Source organism: Chionomys nivalis, chromosome 16, assembly GCF_950005125.1.
Source record: "Chionomys nivalis chromosome 16, mChiNiv1.1, whole genome shotgun sequence".
Lineage (NCBI taxonomy): Eukaryota > Metazoa > Chordata > Mammalia > Rodentia > Cricetidae > Chionomys > Chionomys nivalis.
Window position 1 is genome coordinate 46,709,812 of NC_080101.1, and position 20,353 is coordinate 46,730,164.

Below are 20,353 nucleotides of genomic sequence, written 5' to 3' on the forward strand. Positions count from 1 at the left end.
TAAATGTAGAAATCATGAGTGTTTCCTTTCCGGCAATAAGTGTTCCTCACTGTGAAGGACTTGACAGTTTGTGTTTTGATGGATTTCTAAATTGTATGAAGTAAAGACAGAAGAGCTTGACATACACATTCCTGGTACCCAGCACTGCAGACGCTGAAGTAAGAAGATCAGGAGTTACAGGCTCGCCTGGGCTACATAATGATACCATGTTTCTGTAACAAAAATGGAAATAAAAAACGAGCCCTGGAATGGAAGTGCATTGTTAATGTTTTAAACTTAAGAACAAACACATGCAGGTGATCATAAATGCTAATAGATAATTTAGAATAACCTGGATAGGAGTTGATGGTAGGATGGTTAGTTTGGATCCCACTTTCTGCAACTGACAGGCCTTTGGGGTAATTCAATCTTGACTATTCTTTCTGGTAGGTAATTCTGCTCCAGACTGTTTGCTTGAATTTTGAGGAGTGTTTTTTTTAGAAGTGGAAAAGTTCTGTAACTGCACAAGTAAAGAGTTACATTTCCACTACAGGTCACCCATCAGTGTGGAAGCAAAGTGACCACTTAAAGAAAACGGCCCATTTTTCTCTAACAGATTTGAAGTTTGTACTTTTTGCTAGGTGTTGATATCCTCCCTAAACAAGCAAATATGTTAGTAAACCCAGGGTTAGGATTAGGATCAGAAATGTCTTCCAAACTACAAAACCATATAGACGGAGCATAAATAGACTTATAGTAGTTAAACTGTGTTAGGTGTTACAAAGCAGTCTTGAGATGAATGGTTGAAGTGTGTGGGTGGATGTGGACATATATGTAAATACGTACGCCGTTTTAGAGCAGGTGCCCTAAGCCTGCTGTATTTTGGTGTGTATAGACAGGTGTCCTGGAGGCCAGTCCACCGTGGACACTACCCACTCTGTTGAAGTCCGTTTCTCAGAGCAGTTTCACCTCGTCAGGATAGGTTCACTTAGTCAACGGTGTTGTGGTAGGATTCTAAGACGTAATTGAGGTTTGGGTTACTGTTTTTGAAATTAAGAAATTCATTGAATTTCTTAAAACTTTAAAACCACAGTGTCTATTCTCCATTTTCTATATCTTCACTCTTTAATCTTTTCTGCTAACAGTAACTTTGCCAGGACAGGACCTTGCTGCGATCAAGAGTAAGTCCTTTATTTTCAGGTGTCTCGTGCCGTCCATGCATGCTCCTGGCCGTGACGTCCAAACCATGCTTGAAGAGCTTGGCCTCGGTTCCCTTTGCCAGTAGCCCTCCTCTCCTTGGCCTGCGCTTCCCTGAGTTGTTCTGGAAATCACCTTTCCCATGTCATGCTTACGGCATTCAGTGCATGGTTCTTGTCCAGCAGTACCTGAAATGGCCTTTTGACAAGTTTGGGGTCAGTTTTCTTTTGTCTCTCAATCGAACTTGGCTTGAGTGGGAACACCTTGTGTTGGGGAGAATATCAGATCAAGGTGTAGAGACAGATCTTGAGGCTGCCTTGCCATTTCATATCATTGACCACATGTCATGTGTCCACATACATGGTATATTGTAAAGTAAGTCCTGGGAGGTGTTATATTTTTGTTTTTTTGTTTTTACACTTTTAAAATTCTATTTGTGTGTATGTTTGGGTATGCATGCATGCATGCATGTTCTGTGGAAGACGTGTGGAGGTCAGGACAACTTTCAAGAGTTATCTTTTTCCTCACAACGTGAGTCTCAGGGATCGAACTCAGACATAAAATTAGAAACAATGTTTGATCCTTAATTGTAATTTATAAAACCTTGAAAATTAGATTTGGGTCCTTAAATGTGGCCAGTTGTTTCCTCCCTTGTTTGAAATAATGTCTGACTATATAGCCAAGACCGGAAGTGAATCCATGACCGTCTCTCCTTACTGCACACGCCACCATGCGCTGACTCAAGTCTTCTTCTCCTGTTCTTCTTTCTCCCTTTGTGTTTTTGAAACAAAGTCACACATCCCAGGCTGTGTCCCCAATCTTTGTGTGTGATCGAGGCCAGCCTGGTCTACAAGAGCTAGTTCCAGGACAGAAACCAAAATGCTACGGAGAAACCCTGTCTCGAAAATCCAAAAAAAAAAAAAAAAAAAAAAAAAGAGAGAGAGAGAATAATGACCCTCATGCTCTTATGTCACTGGGACTCAAGCTCAGGACTTCCCAAATGGTAGGCAATACGGACTGGTGAGCTCGTGAGCATGCATCAGATAGCATCTGCTTTTGATTTTAAGACTTTTTAAAATGGTTTTTCGAGACAGGGTTTCTCTGTAGCTTTGGAGCCTGTCCTGGAACTCACTCTTTAGACCAGGCTGGCCTGGTACGCACAGAGATTTACCTACTTCTGCCTCCCGAATGCTGGGATTAAAGGCATGTGCCACCTGGCGATTTTAAGACTTTTTACTTTTCTATAAAAATTACAGAATTTTAAGCCTGCCTCCAAAATAAAGCATAGCTAAAGACACAGAGTACAGGGTCTGGTGTGTGGAGCCCTCCGTCTGGGAAAGATGGTCTGAGTACTGGATAGTTCCCAGTATAGCTCTCTGATGAAGGCATTAGTAAATCTCTTTGACCTTTCTGTTTCTTTTTCTTCAGTTATAAAGCTCATTGTCTTGTTTGTTTCTTTCCTTCTGCTGGACTGCGGACTGACTGTAGGGTTGTTGCATGCTAGACAAGTGCTCCACAGCTGACCTCGCTCTACCCCTCAGCTTCACTCTTAGACCCTCACCTGCAAACTTTAACTGTTGGCCACCGGCCTTCTGACTCTGACACATAACACGAGAAATGTAGCCTGATTTAATTCAGCTACATATTCTTTGGTATTTCTTTCAAGATAGTTTTTCTTCATCCATAGATTTAAGTTTAGCCAGAGAATTCTCTTCCTTTGCTCTTCGTTTTTATAATGGTGCTAATTTAAACTTAGTCCCTTGCTATTTAACACTCAGTTAAAATTTAAGAGATCTGAGGCATTTAAAAGTTTGTGGCATGAGTTCTGTGACCAGAACAGCACTGTATTAGTTGCTTTTCTCATTGCTGTGGCCAGGTCCCTGGCAGAAGTGAAGGAAGGAAGGAAGGAAGGAAGGAAGGAAGGAAGGAAGGAAGGAAGGAAGGAAGGAAGGGTTGTTTTGTTCACAGTGAGGGCACTCCGTCATGTCCAGGAGCAGATGCTGGGCTCTCGGCTGAGGCCTTTGTCTGCAGTGAGAAAGCAGAGACTTGCTGGTACCCAGCTGGCTTCCTTCTTAGCCATATTTAGGGCAGATCTTCCCCCCCTCACTTAAACTAAGTTTAAATTGGTTTTTTTGTTTGTCTGTTTTAAGACAGGATCACACTGTGTGTGTCCAGGTTGGCCTTGAACTCACTACTGAGACCCACCCTGGTTCTGCCTATTGAATGTTCTGGGCGATCTCGAATGTAGTCAGGTTGATAAGAATGTTAACTTACCACTAGTGCACACAGCCTTTACCACAGGGGCTGACAGTGCTAACATCGCCATCCCTAGTGCACACAGCCTTTACCACAGGGGCTGACAGTGCTAACATCGCCATCCCTAGTGCACACAGCCTTTACCACAGGGGCTGACAGTGCTAACATCGCCATCCCTAGTGCACACAGCCTTTACCACAGGGGCTGACAGTGCTAACATCGCCATCCCTAGTGCACACAGCCTTTACCACAGGGGCTGACAGTGCTAACATCGCCATCACTAGTGCACATAGACGTCACCACAGGGGCTGACAGTGCTAACATCGCCATCACTAGTGCACATAGACGTCACCACAGGGGCTGACAGTGCTAACATCGCCATCACTAGTGCACATAGACGTCACCGCGGTGGGACCTGTTTGTTGACTCTGCCCTCCACATTTGCTTCACCAAATCTTTTTAGGAACAGTGGCATCCTTTTTAGTTTGCTTTGGGTGCTAGAGAGCTTGGCCTCGAGAAGGCCATGAAAGTGTCCTACTGCTAAGCTATATTCCTAGCTCTGAGTCAGATTTTTAATACTTAGACTCTAAACTTTTTCTTAAGCTTTTGGATGAACAAAATGAAAGATTTATGGTCTGAGAACTGGCTAATGTTAGGTTATGAAGCACAGTTTGGTCAGCCTTTGGTGGAGGCCTGCCTGGGAGCTACTGGGCTGCCAGAATCTCTGTGGGTTTTAACTTTCTGTTAAATTGTGTGGATAAAGGACTTCCTCTCTCTGAACCTCCAGCTTACCAGCCAGGCAACAGAATGGAGCCCCGCCCACCCGAGAGAGGACATGGTGGCATCTTTTGCTGATGTTGGATGGGTAGCCACAGAAGAAGGGGAGTGTTCAACAAGACTCAGGTTGGTTTGGAGGCTGCTGGGGTGAGGTGCAGTGTCTGCTGTTTTCAAGGATGTGTTGGAATACGTTAAGGTCCTGCTTTGATGATATCTTGCCCTGCTCTTTTTTCTTGAACAGTCTTCTTTGTGGTTTAGTTTTCAGAATTTAGTATTTATAAAGTTCTCAGGAACATAGGTCCTAAGTCCTGGTGAACCCCAGAGTTTCCTGCCATTCAAGAGGTTCCATTCTAGCATGAGTGGTTCAGAAGAGCTATGAACACTGGGTAACTGCAGTGGTTATGACAGTCATTGGAGCACAGGGATCCATCAGATCAGAGAGAATTTGTGTACTTGGAGAATGTTTCTTATAAAACTGTATCAGGATGAGTTGGGGTTACCTGAGGGGACAGAGGGTTAGAGATGTTTCTCCATTTGGAAGCCCTCAAAGAATATTCGCTGTGCAGTCAATCTGCCAGCACATGCCCTTCACTCTTACCAGGTACCAGAGAGCAGACACAGTCAGGTAATAGCGCACTGGTGCCCTGGAGGAGATGCCAGGGCTACTCAGGGTTACCGATGGTGAAGTCTACCACGCAGGTGGAGAAAGTCCCTGCATGATGCGAGAAGTTAGCTTGACTATGGAGGGGTCAGCAGGAGAGGAACAGATGGGAAGGGCTGTTTCTCAAAGGGTGAAGATCTTGTTTAAAGGTCAACCTGAGACACCTGAGACTGTCTCAAATAAAGTCAAGCCAAGAGCGACTTCTTTACATCAAAGAAGAATGATAATTATCCTAGTTAAGGATACTGTTGTCAGGAAACACTCTGAACCAAAAGTAACTTGGGGAGGAAAGGGTTTATTTCATTCACAGTTCCATAGAACAGTTCATCACCAAAAGCAGCGAGGGCAGGATCCTGGAGGCAGGAGCTGGTGCAGAAGCCATGGAGGGTGCTGCTTCCTGCTTGTTTCCCAAGGCTTGCTCAGCCTGCTTTCTTATAGAACCCAGGACTGCCAGCCCAGCAATGGCCCCACCCACAATGGGCTGGGCCATCCTCCATCAATCCCTAATTAAGAAAATACCCGAAAGGCTTGTCTGGAGCAGTGGTTCTGAAGCTTTGGGTCACAGCCCCCTTTGTAGGTTGAACAGCCTTTTCACAGGTGTTGTCTAAGACACCTGGAAAACACAGATGTTTACATTATTATTCATAAAAGTAGCAAAATTAGTTATGAAATAGCAACAAAAACAACTTTATGGTTGGGGGGTCACCATAGCGTGAGGAACTGTATTGGGGTCTCAACATTGGGAAGGTTGAGAACCACCGTTGTTTCTGGAGGCATTTTCTCAATTGATATTCCCTCCTCTCAGATAACTCCAGCTGCATCAAGTTGACATAAAACAAACCAGCACAGTAATGCAGTTGGTAATGTCAGCACATCATACTTTACCCAGGAGCCTATGCTTTTCTACCTTAGAGTATGTGGAAGCCAAATGAAGCAGGTACAAGAAGAAGAAATCTCACTAGCAGAGATGGCATGGTGAAACCGAAATGTCACAGCTGTTTTCTGCTTTTTAAACATCTGTGCTGGATACTTCTTTTTTATATATTTGTTAAGATTTCAGTCAAATGAAAAGAAGGATACTGTTCACCTATAGTCATTCTGTAGAAATGTAATCCTCACTTTGTGTGTGTGTGTGCTATGTGTGCTTGTTCATGTGTGTGGACATACATGCACACATATACAAACGTGTGGAGGCCAGAGGTCAGCCTCAGGTGATCTTCTAGTGCTGTCCATCTTGTGTTTCGAGACAAAGTCTCTCTGAGACCTGGGCTTGCAGATTAGGCTGGGCTGGCTGGCCAGTGAGTTCCAGGGATCCACCTTTCTCTGCCCCACAGGGCTGAAGCTGCAAGCGTGTTCACCCACACCTAGCCTTTCACACCGGCTCTAGGGATGAAGCTTAGCTTCACAAGGGTGTGCAGTAAGAACTGTCTGTCAACTAAATTACCTCTCCAGACCCTCTTGTTTTCTGTGACAGGGCCTCCTATAGCCCAATCCGGCACTGAACTTGTTATGTAATGAAGAATGATTTTGATTTTGAACTCCTGTCTCTCTTGCCTCTCCCACCGGAATCCTGGGATTGTAGGCACATTCTGTTGTGTGCCCAGTTTATGTAGTATGTGGTTTGAAGATGGCGCTTTGTGCATGCTGAACCAGTACTCCCCTGACTGAACCACATTTATCCCCAGCTTCAGATGGGCTTTCTCTGTAGGCCAGGCTTGTTCTCATGACCTATGGCTTCATCCTCCCAAGTTCTGGGATGACAGGCATGTGCCACCACGTCCAGCCTTTGGAATGCGAAACCTTTGGAAGTTTTTGTGAATGTTTATTTTTCACTCTATCTTTTAAACGAATTTCGTCATCTGGTCGTCTCAGTGTCCAGGGAAAAGGAAGCAGTGACTGAGGCTTCAGAACCCCAACATGTAGGGTCAGAGCTGTGACACTAGGTGGGCCAAGGACTGGGGACAGGCATTTATTCTTGAGTTTTGTTTTGTTTTAAATCTTATAGGTGAAAGGCAACTTGCAAAACTTTTAACTTACTCATAGATTTGAACAAAACACCCAGATTCAGTTCCCAGTGCCAAAAGCTAAGAGTTATTTCCACAGCTCTCAAGTAATAACAAAACAGCAATATTAACTTGAAGTGTTGCTAAAGGGCTTGATTAATAACTCTGATTAGTAATTTTTTTTTTTTTTTTTAAATAAGGCTGGTGGCACTGTGCAGGGAGCGAGACCTTTTCTCAGAAACTAAGGAAAAGTCTGACTGCATGTGACAGAGAAGCCACGAGGGAAGGTGTGTGTTTGAATGACGTGGCAGCCCAGTTTTCTTGCCTGAGAGTTTATTTTCTGTCTCAGAGATCTCCAAACGTAGCTGGTGTCACAGCCAACCTTGCTGACCTCTATAGTGTGGGCTGCCACACTACCCGCTCTCACTAAAGTGCCGTGGTGCACTGCACTGGTCTCAGCAGAGGGTGGCTGAGGCTCAACCACCTGAAGCTTTAGTAGCCTGGTCAGCCATTGTTCTCCAAGATGAACTGGAAAGTGCAGTCCTTCAGCTGCTCACAGTACAGCTGCTTCTGTTCTTTTGAGTAGTTCAGGTTGGCTTCCAACTTACTGTGTAGTCCAGACTGCTTGGAATTAGTGATCTTTATACCAGGAATTAGGACTGCTTCCTGTACTCATGGAGAACTCTTCTGGTTTGTATGTTCCTAGTGACTGGCAGATCGGAGCCCAGGGAGCAGGGTCTTCAGTGTTGAGACTTTTCACAGTGCGGGTCTAAGGGGGAAATGACACGATTCCCTTTACCTTTCGGTTTCTGGGCTGTGGTCAGCTTATGTTGTTCCCATGTTTGTGTGATGTGTTCTGTCAGATCTGGGGAGTGCTGGCACTAGAAGGCATCAGCAGCTCTTCTGGGCTCTCGTGGTGCCTCTTGACAGTGGGGGAGCAGCAGACAGTAAAGGAGTGGGGCAGTGCTGGCCTGCAGCTGGAGAATGCTCACTCGTGTGATGGCATTGTACACGTGTCTACTCATGTCTCCTCGACAGTCCTGTGATGGCCACCTTTGTGTTGTCCTTGCAGGGCAGAGGTCAGGGCCAAGTCTCCCCTTGAGGATGACCGTCCTTGCTCTGAGGAGCCCCCAAGCACGCACATTACTTTACCAAACTTGTCTCAAGATGAGCCTCCTCCAAAGACAACACTGGCCAGTGAGGAGGCCTTGCAGAAGATCTCCGCACTTGAGAATGAGCTTGCTGCCCTTAGAGCTCAGATTGCCAAGATTGTGACCCTGCAGGAACAACAGAGTCTTAATGCAGGTATGTAACTCCCGTATTGGCTTGGGAAGGCAGGACAGTGTGAGCAACTAGTCTAATTCAGCCCATCTAGTGCAGAACCTGACGACGTGTGTGTGTGTGTACCTTTGTGTTTGGGAAGATGACTAGGGAATAATCCCCTCGGCAAACACTGAAATGCCTGCTGAAGTGTGCTGTTTGTGAGTGGCTGGCTGCTTTATGGGAAACTCAGCTCCCTCCATTTGACACCTCTCTCAGACTTTCTGTTTAGTGAAAGGAACCAGTGTCTGAGTGGGACTTGTGCCAGATGCTGGTTACACCTGCATGGCCTGCGGTAAACATCTGATACTTCACCCTATTCTCCTGCTCTAAATTGAGTAAAACAGTACCCGTGTTAGTTACCAAGTGCCTGTGCCATTAAGTATGGAAAGGAAATAAATGCACACAGCAGATACCTAATGGCTATTCTCTTCCTCTTGTCTAGAGGAGAAACCAAATTCAGGACTTTGCTATAATACTGTTAGTTTAATTAGTGTGGGGATTTTTCCCCATGGAGAAGAAACTATGGCCTTGAAATCCTAGCCTGCTAATCTGCTGGAAGAAGTGGTTGTTTTTCCTGTTGCTTCAGTCCTAGTGAGATTCTTCACCGTCCTGTGTCTGAATCATTTGGAATCCCCATGCAATGTGGCATGATGGGTAAAGGTGCTTTGGGCACTGAGTACTAGAAGGTGAGGGGTGATCTTTCAGTGGTTTGCATAGACATGTCTTTGTTTATCAAGTTCTGGCTTTTTCTGCTGTTAACTTGGAACTGTTTTCTTTACCTCCCTCTGCTGGTAGACAAGGAAAACTACCATAAGTAGGAGGTGGTTGGAGTTTGTCGAGATGTCTTAGTTGTAATCGGAACACTCCCAGTAAAATTCTCAACAGGTAACTGTTGCCTCCAAGCCTCCTCAGTACAGTTCTGCAGCAGAGAAAGCTAACTTTGAGTTTCTTTAACACCTCATTACTTTTTTGTTTGAAAATTAAGTGTAACAAACACTGTTTTGTGGGACAAGGTTTCCCTCTGAATCTCCAGCTGGCCTGGAGTTTATTATCCGGATCATGTTGGCCTTGAAGTGGTGTGGTCCTCCTGCTGCGGTCTTCTGAGTGCTGGGATTATAGGCATGTACCAAAGGACACAGCTACTATGATGTAAGCTTTTGTGACACTTTCTGAATTGTCCAGTGGTATATTGAGGGCAAATGTTTTAGAGTAAAGACTGCTTTGTGTTTTTTTTTTTTTTTTTTGTTTTTGTTTTTTTTTGCTGTGAGTGATCATGCTGTGTGTCACAAACAGATACATCTAAAATCTCAAAAACACCTTTATTTGAATGGGATGTTTCCATTGGGTAAGTTTGAGTTCAATAGAGTAGTAGCTCAGATTCAGACATTTCTGAGTAACTGAACAGCATTTTCCTTACAGAACTGAGATTCTTTTTAAGAATATTGCTTTTAGGAATACAGAACTCTGTTACATAGTTTTGCTTTTAAAAAGTGATGTTTTCTTGCCTGTTACCAGAAAGATTGTTTGTTTCTTTGTTTCTTCTGTAGGTCACTGTAGCACCACTGTAGCACCACCACCACCTCCCCCTCCTCCACCACCACCCCCTCCTCCCCCTCCATCAATGCTCCACCAAAGTATGTCTGCCGTTGATCTGATTAAAGAGCGAAGAGAGCAAAGACTCAGTGCTGGGAAGACTCTGGCTAAGAGCCACCCGAAGCCGCCTGATATGCCGAACATGCTAGAGATCCTGAAAGACATGAACAATGTGAAGCTGCGGTCAGTCAAGAGGTGAGGGCTCGCCTTCGTCCTTGTGTCCCCCTCTGCTCTGTAGAGCCGTTTTTCCTTCAAGGAAGGTTAGCTGCTCCAACAGCTCCTCCAGACAGTACAGCCAAGGGCAGGCAAAGGCTGTGCATTAGGCAGGCTTCTCAGTTCTACCATGTATCATCCTCTAGACCAGGCTGGCCTTGAACTCTCAGAGATAGCCTGCCTCTGCCTCTGCCTCCTGAGTATTGGGACTAAGGTGTATGTCATCACCCCCTGGCCGTAAACTCATTTCTTTAAAAAAGATTACCTATTTTAAGAAAAGGTTCCATATGTGTACGGGGAGGTCAGAAGACAGCTTGTGGGAGTTGGTTCTTGCCTTCCATAGGAGTCCTGGGTATTGAATTCAGGTCTTCTACCATGGTGGCAGGCACCTTTACTTGCTGAGTCACCTCACTGGCCCACATTTATCCAGTGAAGGCACACTGTGCCCCCTCTCCTGGAGGCCCCCAGCATGCCCTCCTGCTAAGCGTGGCTATGTCACCAAGTAACTGCCCTCCACAGAAGACCTGTGAGGGACATTCCCATAGTGACCTTTGGTTTCTGCTCCCTTCTCAAAGGTCGGAGAAAGACGTAAAGCCTAGGCCAGTGGATGCTACTGACCCTGCTGCCCTCATAGCAGAGGCTCTGAAAAAGAAGTTTGCCTATCGGTATCGACACAGTAGCCAAGGTGAAGGTGAGAGAGGAATTCAAAAGCCGGAACCGGAGGCTACCTCAGAGCCAGCCCTGGTGAGTATTGGCATATTAGGTGGTGGATGAAGGGCACCCATGCGTCTCCTGCATGATGCGCTAGGTCCTATTCTCCACCTATATGGAGAGTGGAGCTAGCTGGGTGGGGAAAGGTAGCTTTTGTTTCTGAGACACGAGATCCAGACTCTCCTTAAACTTGGGATGTAGCAGGGCTGGCTAAACCCTGGTCTCACTATGTCTACCTCTATGTGGTGTGACTCCTGTGCCCTACAAGGACATTTTTGTGTTTCTCACTGTAAAAGTTGTTTAGAAATCCAAAACTTACCAAAGTCTACCCTGAATTTCCCTACAGACTTCTGTGAAATTCAAACTAATAGAAATTTCATTATGGCAGTGTGTAGTGTTTATATTCAAATTGTAAAGATTTACTCAAAATACAAGGGGATCATTTCCCCCATGCACCCTGAGTTTTGCTGGAGATCTGAGATGGCCGTGGACGGTGTGCCAGGTCTCAAGAGACTAAGCTGACCGCTCCCGTGCCAACTCCTGCCCAGGCTGTGCATGTGGGTACCTGCTGACCTATTTCTTCATGCTTTTTCCCCTCCAGTTTGGTCCACATATATTGAAGTCTACAGGGAAAATGAAGGCTTTAATTGAAAATGTTCCGGACTCCTAATGGACAATGAGTTCAGAAAGACTCCTGGTTCACCTGTTGGCTTGCAGAGCTGAGTCTGGCTGGTAGAGATCACCAGTGTGTAGTAAATTCCTGGCGGTAGTATTCATTGGTCTCCTTCTTAGCCTAATTAGAGGAGTGAGAGGTAGTGGAAGCACCAGAGGTTGGTTTGGCTCTTAGGAGATCTTGGCCAGTTCTGGAGCTTTCCTTAATACACATGTATTATGACATGTTTTTAATAGGTTTTAATATTTGTAGGGTCTCAGAATACAGACATGCCATTTGTGGATGTTGCTGTCCATTCTCAGTTCTTAACACTACCTGTTAATGTTTTATATGCACACATTTGTATATAAAACAGTATGTAAAAACTCACAAGGAATGGCATCCGTGAGGATCCTGTTATCTTCATTTTGAGTTTACTGGTCAGTGAGGGAAGAGCTGGTGTGCCCTGTTAGAAGAGGACAGTGTTGGAGATGGGAATGCTTCGAATAGGATTTACATATGTTCTCATTGTTTCTTTCCTCCTGGAGCTGAGTTTACATAAGCAGCAACAGATGTTTACTGCTGAGTTTCCATATTGCTTTCTGTTAGAGGGAACCGAGGGCCCGGAAGGCTAAGCCTCATTGCCATCCAATCCTAGGAAGTCAATGTACTTCTCAAGTAGCAACAAATCCAATTATTGAATTAAATCTCTTTTTAAATAAAAGCCAGAACGTACCATCTTTCTTTTCAGTTTAATGAGTGGCCTCAAAAAGATGATTTATTGCTAAATTAGGTTTTAAGTTGTCCAAGTTTACTATTGACATGATTAAACACCATGACCAAAAAGCAACTTGGGAAGGCAAGGGTTTGTTCACTCACAGTTCCATGTAATAAATAGTTCATCATCAAAAGCAGTGAGAGCAGGGACTCAAGACAGGGCAGGCTCCCGAAGCAGGAGCTGATGTGAAGGCCATGGAGGGTGCTGCTTACTGGCTTGTTTCTTAGGGAACCCAGGACCACCAGCCCAGGGGTGACCCCATCCACGATGGGCTGGGCCCTCCATCATCAATCACTAATTAAGAAAATGCCTTACAGCTGGGTCTTATGGAGGCATTTTCTTAGTTTCGGTTCCCTCCTCTCAGATGACTCTAACTTGTGTCAAGCTCACATAGAACTAGCCAGCATAATACAAAATGTCAGCATAACTAAATTTATAAATTTTAAATATTGGTCAAAATATCCTTTCTAATGAAACATTACTGACTAGGTGCATAATACCTTTTCGGTTGTTTATCATTGGTCAGCCGATTGATTACGTTATGCAGATAACCGTAGGCGTTTCTAGAAAGTTGAAAACTGCCTTTATTATCCAGGGCTTGAAAGGGCTTGTTATAATTTAAAGTACTTAATAAGTTTTCATGATTTTTGTTTCCGATAAGTTCAAATGTCTTTAATATCAGAATCTCTTACCATGAGTAAATCTTTGTATTATTTAAGTCTAGCGATTAGTTTTTCTTCCCAGGAGAATTAAGAGATGGGAAGTGTAGATAGGTATTTTAAGTTATTGAAAATATGTGCTCTAAATCTTTAACAAAGATTGAACTATTTTTCATAGTTTAGTTTAAAATGTGGTATGTTATTAATGTATATTGTTTCTAAATGTTTTCTATGGTTTGAATACTGTCTTTTATGAGATTCAGAAAATTCGTCTGACCACATATTTTGACCTAAGAAATTTATATCAGTATTGAATTTGGCTAGCATTCCAATATATGAAAGTTATTATTTTAAAATAAAGCAAGCTGTTGAGTTTTTCTTTTGACTATACTATTTGTACATTTACCTCCCTTCTCTTTCCTTCCCTCATCTCCTTTGTAGGTATTAGGATAACTTGTAATGCACTTGTAACCAGCACTGCTCTCCTTAACGAACTGAGCCAGCTCTCATTCACTTCTCCTCTTAGACTGGAGGCCTGAAGGAGAACAGCATACAGCTAAGGAAGGAATTCTTCAAGTAGATGAACTTTGTATCTGGTAGTGTTGTAGTGACAGTTTCATAGAGATAGAAAATGTGAGTCAGAGCACTGGACTTGAAGCCACCATGATTGTGGACAAGTGAATTTATTCTCAAGCCATTGAGACCCTTGTCTCAAAAATGAAGTTTTACTTTTAGTAGTATAAACCATTCTGAGCTCCTCTCTAGAGTCTGTTCCTTGGTTCTTCTTGGACACTCTCAGGAAATCCTGTAAGTGGGCCAGCGCTTCACTGGTCTTAGTGGTACCTTAACAACGAATAGAAAAACAAAAATACCATAGCAAAGTAAGGACCCAGCATCTTGTACTTTTCCAGAGGAAGCCGCAGTATTTCACTCCAGGACTAAGGATGTTCCTCTAGCTAGAAGTTCTCAAACTTCGTTCTTTGGTAGATTCTCTAGCCTCTTGCAGCAGTCTACAGCCCGTCATGGTTAGAGCAGAACGTGGGCGTATTAATATTCTCAGGGCAAAGGCCAGATAGCACTTTCTATTTCAAACCAAGTGGTTATGGTAGGGGAGCCCTGGTTACTTCATGGTGAAAAGCCTTAATTTATGGACAAACCTAAGATATAACATGTCTGTCTTGTTGCCCAGTGGCCAGCCTATCTACTGACCAGATCTTTTTTATGAAAGAGTAAAAGGTACATGTCCAAGGGGATTTTATATTAGAAACCAGTATCTTAAGAGGGAAAAAAGGCTTCACGCATAGTGTTAGTCTTTCTGGAATACTGAAGTTGACGACAGAGCACACAGGTATGTGTGTAACAGAATAAGGGTCATGTTAGCCAGATGGTTCTTGTCTTCTGCCCTCCCTGACACATAGAACATGGGCAACTGACTAAACCATTATATTCAGACTTCTTTTAGAAATCTGCATGGGAAACCTTGAGGATATGTGGCACTTAACATCTTCAGGGTGTAATGAGGTGTAATTTGCTTAGCACTTACTATCCATTTGGCTTTATGAAGTAAATATTTTAGAGGCCAGGAAACACTCAAAAGATTAGGTACCTCTTGAAGAACTTAAATCCAGGTCTGCCATTCTGTGGACACCACTCCTAAAAACCACACTACAAAAACCTGGTTCCTAAGGAGAAACTGAAGCAGAAGGAGGAAAATAGGAACCACCAGCAAGAGGAAGCTCCCAGGATGGCTTTATAAAGTGGTCTCCACTGTGACGCACACATCTGTCTAGAGCCCCAGTTACCCGAACTGATGTGTCCGCTATAATAGAAACACTTAGCCCCTTCTCAGATGGAAAATCCAGTTTCTGTTAATGTTCACTTTAACACAGACGGGAGCCTTCTGCATGGAGACAAGAGCTCTGCCATTGGGCGTGTCCCAACACCTAGGAACGCAAGGCCTTAACTCATTTGAGATTCACGATAGGATCAGTGTTCTTCTCAGAGTAAGAAATTATTAACCCATTCTTCCAATGGCCACATGAGGATAAACTAAGTTAGCCAGTCTACAAGGTGAGAAAGAAGCCCCTCCTGGAACAGCCATCCTGGCTCCTGATCGTACTTGTTTCCAGTCGTGAGCTGTCCTGTGCTTCCGCACCTGAAGAAAACCCACAGGCAGACTTTGATGTTTCCTTCAAAACTTTATATTTTTTATAAATTTAAGATAAGAAACTGTGATACATTAATTACAGTTTTCTGAAATTTTTATGACATGTCCAAACAGTGAAAAAATATTTTAAATTTATTACACACATACACACATACACGGGTGGAAGAGAGGGCTTAAAAACAAGATGGATTTTTTTTAACAGAGACTACTGAATCAACTAAAAACCGTAAATGACTAAGTCAGCAGGTTTCAGTTGTAAGTTCAGAGCCAACAAGAGGCTGAATACTGAAAATAATGGCATTTCTCTTTCCTCTTTCATCCTACCAGATTCTAAAAATGGAGTCCGGGGTAACTTACAAAGCTTAGCCATGAAAATTTAAAATGTAATTGATAAAGTCAGTATTTTACTCATTTTGAATACTTAAAACTGTATTCTTTAATCAAATTTGAATGCCGAGCGATTTCGGTATTTAGAGATACGGACGGTGCTAGTTAGGTCCTCAAGCCTGTCTCTCAAGCAGTGCTCCAGTTCCACCTTCGTACACAACTCTGAAAACCAATCGCAGTGAGACCCTGGCTTGTAACTTTTAATGCTCTTTCAAATTGTTAACTCCCAGCGCCATGTTCGACACACAACAGGATCCAGACATTGTTTACTATACAACTTCAGTACTACCAAACCACTCCTAGCTAAAGGGTACATTACACAGTAATCTGTTTACCGATGGCCCAGTTCACATCCACCCTACTCCATGCACACTGAAGAACAGAAGAGACCATGTATGTTCCTGTCAGCTCATCCCTGTGTTGGCCTGCGGTGGTGGTTATCCTCCTGAAGCCCATGTTTGGGGTCCTCCCAATGCCTGCAGGTTCTTAGGGAATGGCTGCAGACCAAATCTCCAGTGCAGCTTACGTTGCAAATACACACTGGAGATGGGCTAACTAGTTTTTTTGCACGTTCCTTTTAAAGCAGTATGATTTTTAGGTCTTAAATAGGAAACAAACATCAAAAAGCATTGTGGAAAAAGACCATTTCTGAACCATAAAGGAATCACTAGCACCTCTAACCTATACCTCAGGTATAGGGGATTTTTTTCCAGGTTCACAGAGGACAAAAATATAGAATTTTGATTTTTTTAAAAAAAATACAAAGAGCCTTGTTACAAAGCATTATGTTTAAAGTACAAATATTAATGAGGAACCAGATTTGTGGTTTAGGTAGGACTTGTTAAAATTTTCTCACCTACCCCCTCTTCAGCACTGGGCCCAGACTCCCAAATGGATGCTACATCCTCAAAAATTCTTTTAAGTATCCAATTTCTTTTGAAATGTCATGAATTTTGCACTATGTATTTGCTTACTTTTTTATTTATTTTTTTTTTAAAAAATGTGACTTGAATGTCGAAGAAGCAGGAGGGTGGCAGGTAATTCCCACACAGCTCTAAGAAGATCCGGGAGATCATTGGTTTCCCTTTGAGAAGCTGGAGAGAGGAAAGCTACACCTTGTCAAAGACCAGCATAGTCAGGGCAGAAGTCAACAGCCACCCCAGGCAGAGAAAAGGCTGAAGGAAGTAACAGGCAGGTCTAACAGAGTTACCAGTCAAGCTACCGTGTAGAAACAACTGTGGCAGAGAGCCCCTAGAGCATCCGAGGGAAGAGGGTACCCCAGTCCACAGCTATGGGTATCAGCAGGTATCCCCACAGGGAGATGGGTGCATGAGGAAACGCGTCCCTTGCTCAGAGTCCTTGCTCACTGAGTAAACCAGCTGCTCCTAATTTGGCTTCCCAAGGAGATTTGCCTAAAGGGAGAGAATGATTGGTAGTTACATTTCTCATTGCAAAATAAAATACCAAGACTGTTCTCTACAACATCAGCTATTGTGAGCTTACAGGAATTTCGTCAGCCCCTGGACAGCCAAATAGCCATCACGCTGCCACTGTGTGAGTGGCCAGTGGCTTTCTTCAAGTAATAGCGTATCCGGTACCTACATTGACTAACCAAGCCAAGTGTGGGCATGGACCACTTGAAATGAGGCCAGTCTAAGTTGAGATGTGGTGTAAGTTTAAAACATACACTGAATCTCAACCAACACCCACTTCAAAAAATAAAAAAGGTAAAGAAAGTATCTTTTAAAATTATCATATGCTTAAATAAAATATTTTGGATATAAGAGTACTTAAGTTCTATCTTTATGTAGACAACAGGGTATTCACTCAAGTGGGTTCTGTAAAGCTTCTACTTTCTTCTAGAGAGTAAGGACAGAAATGTCCGACCTTAAAGTTTGTCCTAGTGAACTTGGCCTAGGAAGGTCGAAAGACCACTCTTTAACTAGCATGGGAAATGGTTTCACACACCTTAAATCCCAGGAGACAAGTGGGGAGATCCGTGTGAGTTTGAGGCCAGGTGTCTACACTGTTAACAGGCCATCTGAGACTAGGGAGACCCTGTGTCAGAAAGAAGAGTCAATGGCTTTTTGCTTACGCTGCTTTGGAAAGGCCGATAAATAACAGTTGGTACCTTCTGCCCTTTCCAGTGAGTGATTTCGTAGGCAGTTCCCAACGGTGGGAACAAAATGCTGTGAAGTCAAGCACCATCCGTACTAGGCAAGACTGATCAAACTGAACCGGGCCTTGCCACACTTGGAGGGTGCCGAGAGTAAGGCCCACAGAAGCCAGAGGACAGTGTCTGCACACGGCAGAGACTGCAAGACACCCAGGAGTGAATGGATGAGCCACCAGCTGACTGGCCACCTAGTTAGTAATTCAGCGCATGGTTTCCAAAGGATTGAGAGGTGAGGTAAAATGCAAAGATTAAAAGGAGAAAAGACCAATTTTTATTCATCAAAAGTTAACAGCAACAGGCACGTGTTTAAATGAGTATGGCAAAGCCTTTTACAAACGGCTTTACACTCAAGCTTCCTCCCAAGATGGCTGTTGCAACTGTAAACATAAACAGTCTTTACAGTAACAAGGGAATTACAAAGTAACTAAAAAGCACCGTTTCTCTTAAACTAGATTACAGTTGTGCTTGCTGTACATAAAACCATTGAAAACAAATTACAAAAGTGGAATGTTTTGTCTAAAATTAGTCCTTAAATTTTATCCTAGAAAACATGTATTCACATCAAAAGGCCCACCAAAGCGTAACGTCTCATCAGAGGGAGGGACAAGAAACAATGCACTTTTCAAATCAAAACGAGAAGTTTGGTCGCTTAGCTTTGTGCATAGTTGAAGGCACCTGGAGCAATCTTACAGCTTCGCCTACCTTCCCTCCCCAAGTGTGGCTGCTCACTAGGTCACATTCTCGAACAATAAATAAAAGCTTACATTTCCAATCCTTTCCCACACGGGTGGACAGAACATGCACAGCCAGACATGCACAAACATGCACATAAACACACACACACACAGTCACACAACATACCTCTCACGCACTGCAGCAAAAGGGACTTAGTTCCCTTGGTCTGAAGGACACACTTCCCCATCCCACTTTATTTCAGATCGGCAAATACCCTGAGCTGATTATGGTGTGTTAAACATTCCACCTTTTCCTTGCATGTGCAGGTCACGTGTACAGTAGTGAAAACAACATGCAGTGTCTTCAGAGTCAGGATACAGCTGGGACACCGGTGTTCCGGCCCTCCCGCCCCAGAGGAAAAACCAAGAGTTAAAAATCTACAGTGCCAAACAGCACTGGAGTGAAGTGCTTGGTGCTGTGTGACAGCTGCTCCCTCTCCAGCGCAAAAGACAAAACAGCGAAGGAAAGGGAGGCTCTGAGGGCATCCAAAGAAGAAAAAGGCAAACCACTGGACAGCTGCAGTCCCCAGCTGGAGCTGGGACTGTCTCGGTGGTCCCTTCACAATCATGCTCCAAGGCAATTTAGAACCAGTATTTCAGAGTTGATTTGTAAACATTGAGTCTTGCCAGAGGCAGCAGAGGCTGGGCGCTTCACATTTCTGTTTTCTCAGAGAGAACATAGTGGAAGGGGCAGATGGTTTGTGGAATCGGGCAGGTCAGATCGAGATTCTGCTGGGCTCGAAGGAAACGCGCGTAGCAAATCTTCCTTTGATAATCCTTTCTGGTTCACCTGCTGAGCTTTGCATATTCAAGGTTTCACACGAAAGCCAGATGCATATTGCTGTGTATTCAGGTCTTATCATTAAAAAGTGGGCTCCAATGATCCAACAGAAGAAACCTCAATAATAAGGCTGGCATCATTTCCTTGGAAACCAGTTCTTCACCTCGAGACCCCTTTCACATTTCCACAATCTTGCAGGAGGGAGCTGTTCCCACTGGTTCAGGGTTAGGATAACCGATTTTCCTGAGTTAGTAACTGTGAGTTGAGCTGAAAGGCAGCGTTCGCATCCTCGCTGCCGGGCGGTTGTCTCTGCAGTCCCTTCCAGCTGGCTTTATTCAGCCCCACATGGCCGAGCATTGTCTGTGACAGCCGTGTATCCGAAAACCTGGCCCACTCCGTAAATAACGGCTCCACCAGGTAGGTCATAAACCCTTGAGAAGCAGAGGGGAAAAGCCATTAGGAGATGCCTTGAATTGATCGTCAAAACGTGGAGTTTTAATGCTCTTCAAGCCCACTCTAGCATCACCAGGATATTTTCCACAAGGTCTGGGTGTGTGCACATGTCATTTACCAATCTGCATTTCCAGAGGTGAGCTGGCCAGGATCACCCGGCCTTTGCGACTTTCTCTTAGCTGAACAGCCACATCCTACCTAAGCTAAGGTATGTGGTGGCCGTATGTGATGGTCATGTCAGCGCTAAGGGCACTAGTACAGGATACAACTCAGGATATTGGCCATGAGACAACTGCAGGCCAAGAGGTGGCTGCATCACTTCCTCAGAGATGGAATATTACATCTGGCATGGCTTAGTATTTACAATGTCAACTCCTGAGAAGAAGCAGTCAGTTTAAAAATCCTGAAACTAGTTTTTAAAAAAGATTATTAAAATGAGAAGAGCGCTGTACATGTGGGCGTCAGAGGGCAGCTAGCGGGAGCTGGTTCTGGTCTAACATTGTGGGTTTGAGCTAAGATGACCTTCAACTTCTGATACTTCTTCATTATGAAAATGCTGAGTTTATAAAATCACAATTTAAAAATACATGTTTTCATGTGTGTGTGCTGTGTTTTTCATATGTGTTTGAATGTTCTTAGAGGCAGAGGCCAGAAGAGGGTTGGAGTTACGTATGAACCACCTGATGTGCTGCTTCCAACACAGCCCAGAAGAGCAGCCTGAGCCATGGAAGTCCTTCCTTTAAACCAGACAGTAATTTCCTCAGGAAAAAGACCTTCAGGGAGCGATATGCACTATGCATCTACCTAGCCTGCATTTCCCCTTTCCCTGTATTTCACCTGTTCTTTGAACTTG

The 20,353-nt window shown here is 44.0% G+C and overlaps 2 protein-coding genes across 7 annotated transcripts in view; one reads left to right on the top strand and one right to left on the bottom strand.

Annotated features, from left to right (window-relative positions):
• Mtfr1 (mitochondrial fission regulator 1) overlaps positions 1–20,353 on the top strand; it is a 50,105-nt gene that overhangs the window by 19,134 nt on the left and 10,618 nt on the right. The window contains exons 4-8 of one of the 3 annotated variants that reach the window (XM_057791020.1): positions 4,220–4,335; positions 7,946–8,178; positions 9,744–9,984; positions 10,578–10,746; positions 11,315–14,247. In XM_057791020.1, coding sequence (XP_057647003.1) covers positions 4,220–4,335; positions 7,946–8,178; positions 9,744–9,984; positions 10,578–10,746; positions 11,315–11,383 — 828 coding nt within the window. In that variant the 3' untranslated portion in view covers positions 11,384–14,247. Of the gene's footprint in view, positions 1–1,124; positions 1,161–4,219; positions 4,336–7,945; positions 8,179–9,743; positions 9,985–10,577; positions 10,747–11,314; positions 14,248–20,353 lie in introns of those variants that run through there. The other 2 variants (XM_057791022.1, XM_057791019.1) reach the window with 2 other exon arrangements.
• Pde7a (phosphodiesterase 7A) overlaps positions 14,632–20,353 on the bottom strand; it is a 91,882-nt gene continuing 86,160 nt past the window's right edge. Inside the window, exons 13-15 of one of the 4 annotated variants that reach the window (XR_009058425.1) lie at positions 18,394–19,478; positions 17,325–17,414; positions 14,632–16,768 (exon numbers count right to left, since the gene is read on the bottom strand). Coding sequence is in view for 1 of the 4 variants with exons in the window: in XM_057791018.1 (XP_057647001.1) it covers positions 19,273–19,478 (206 nt within the window). In the remaining 3 variants the exon portion in view is untranslated. The other 3 variants (XR_009058423.1, XR_009058424.1, XM_057791018.1) reach the window with 3 other exon arrangements.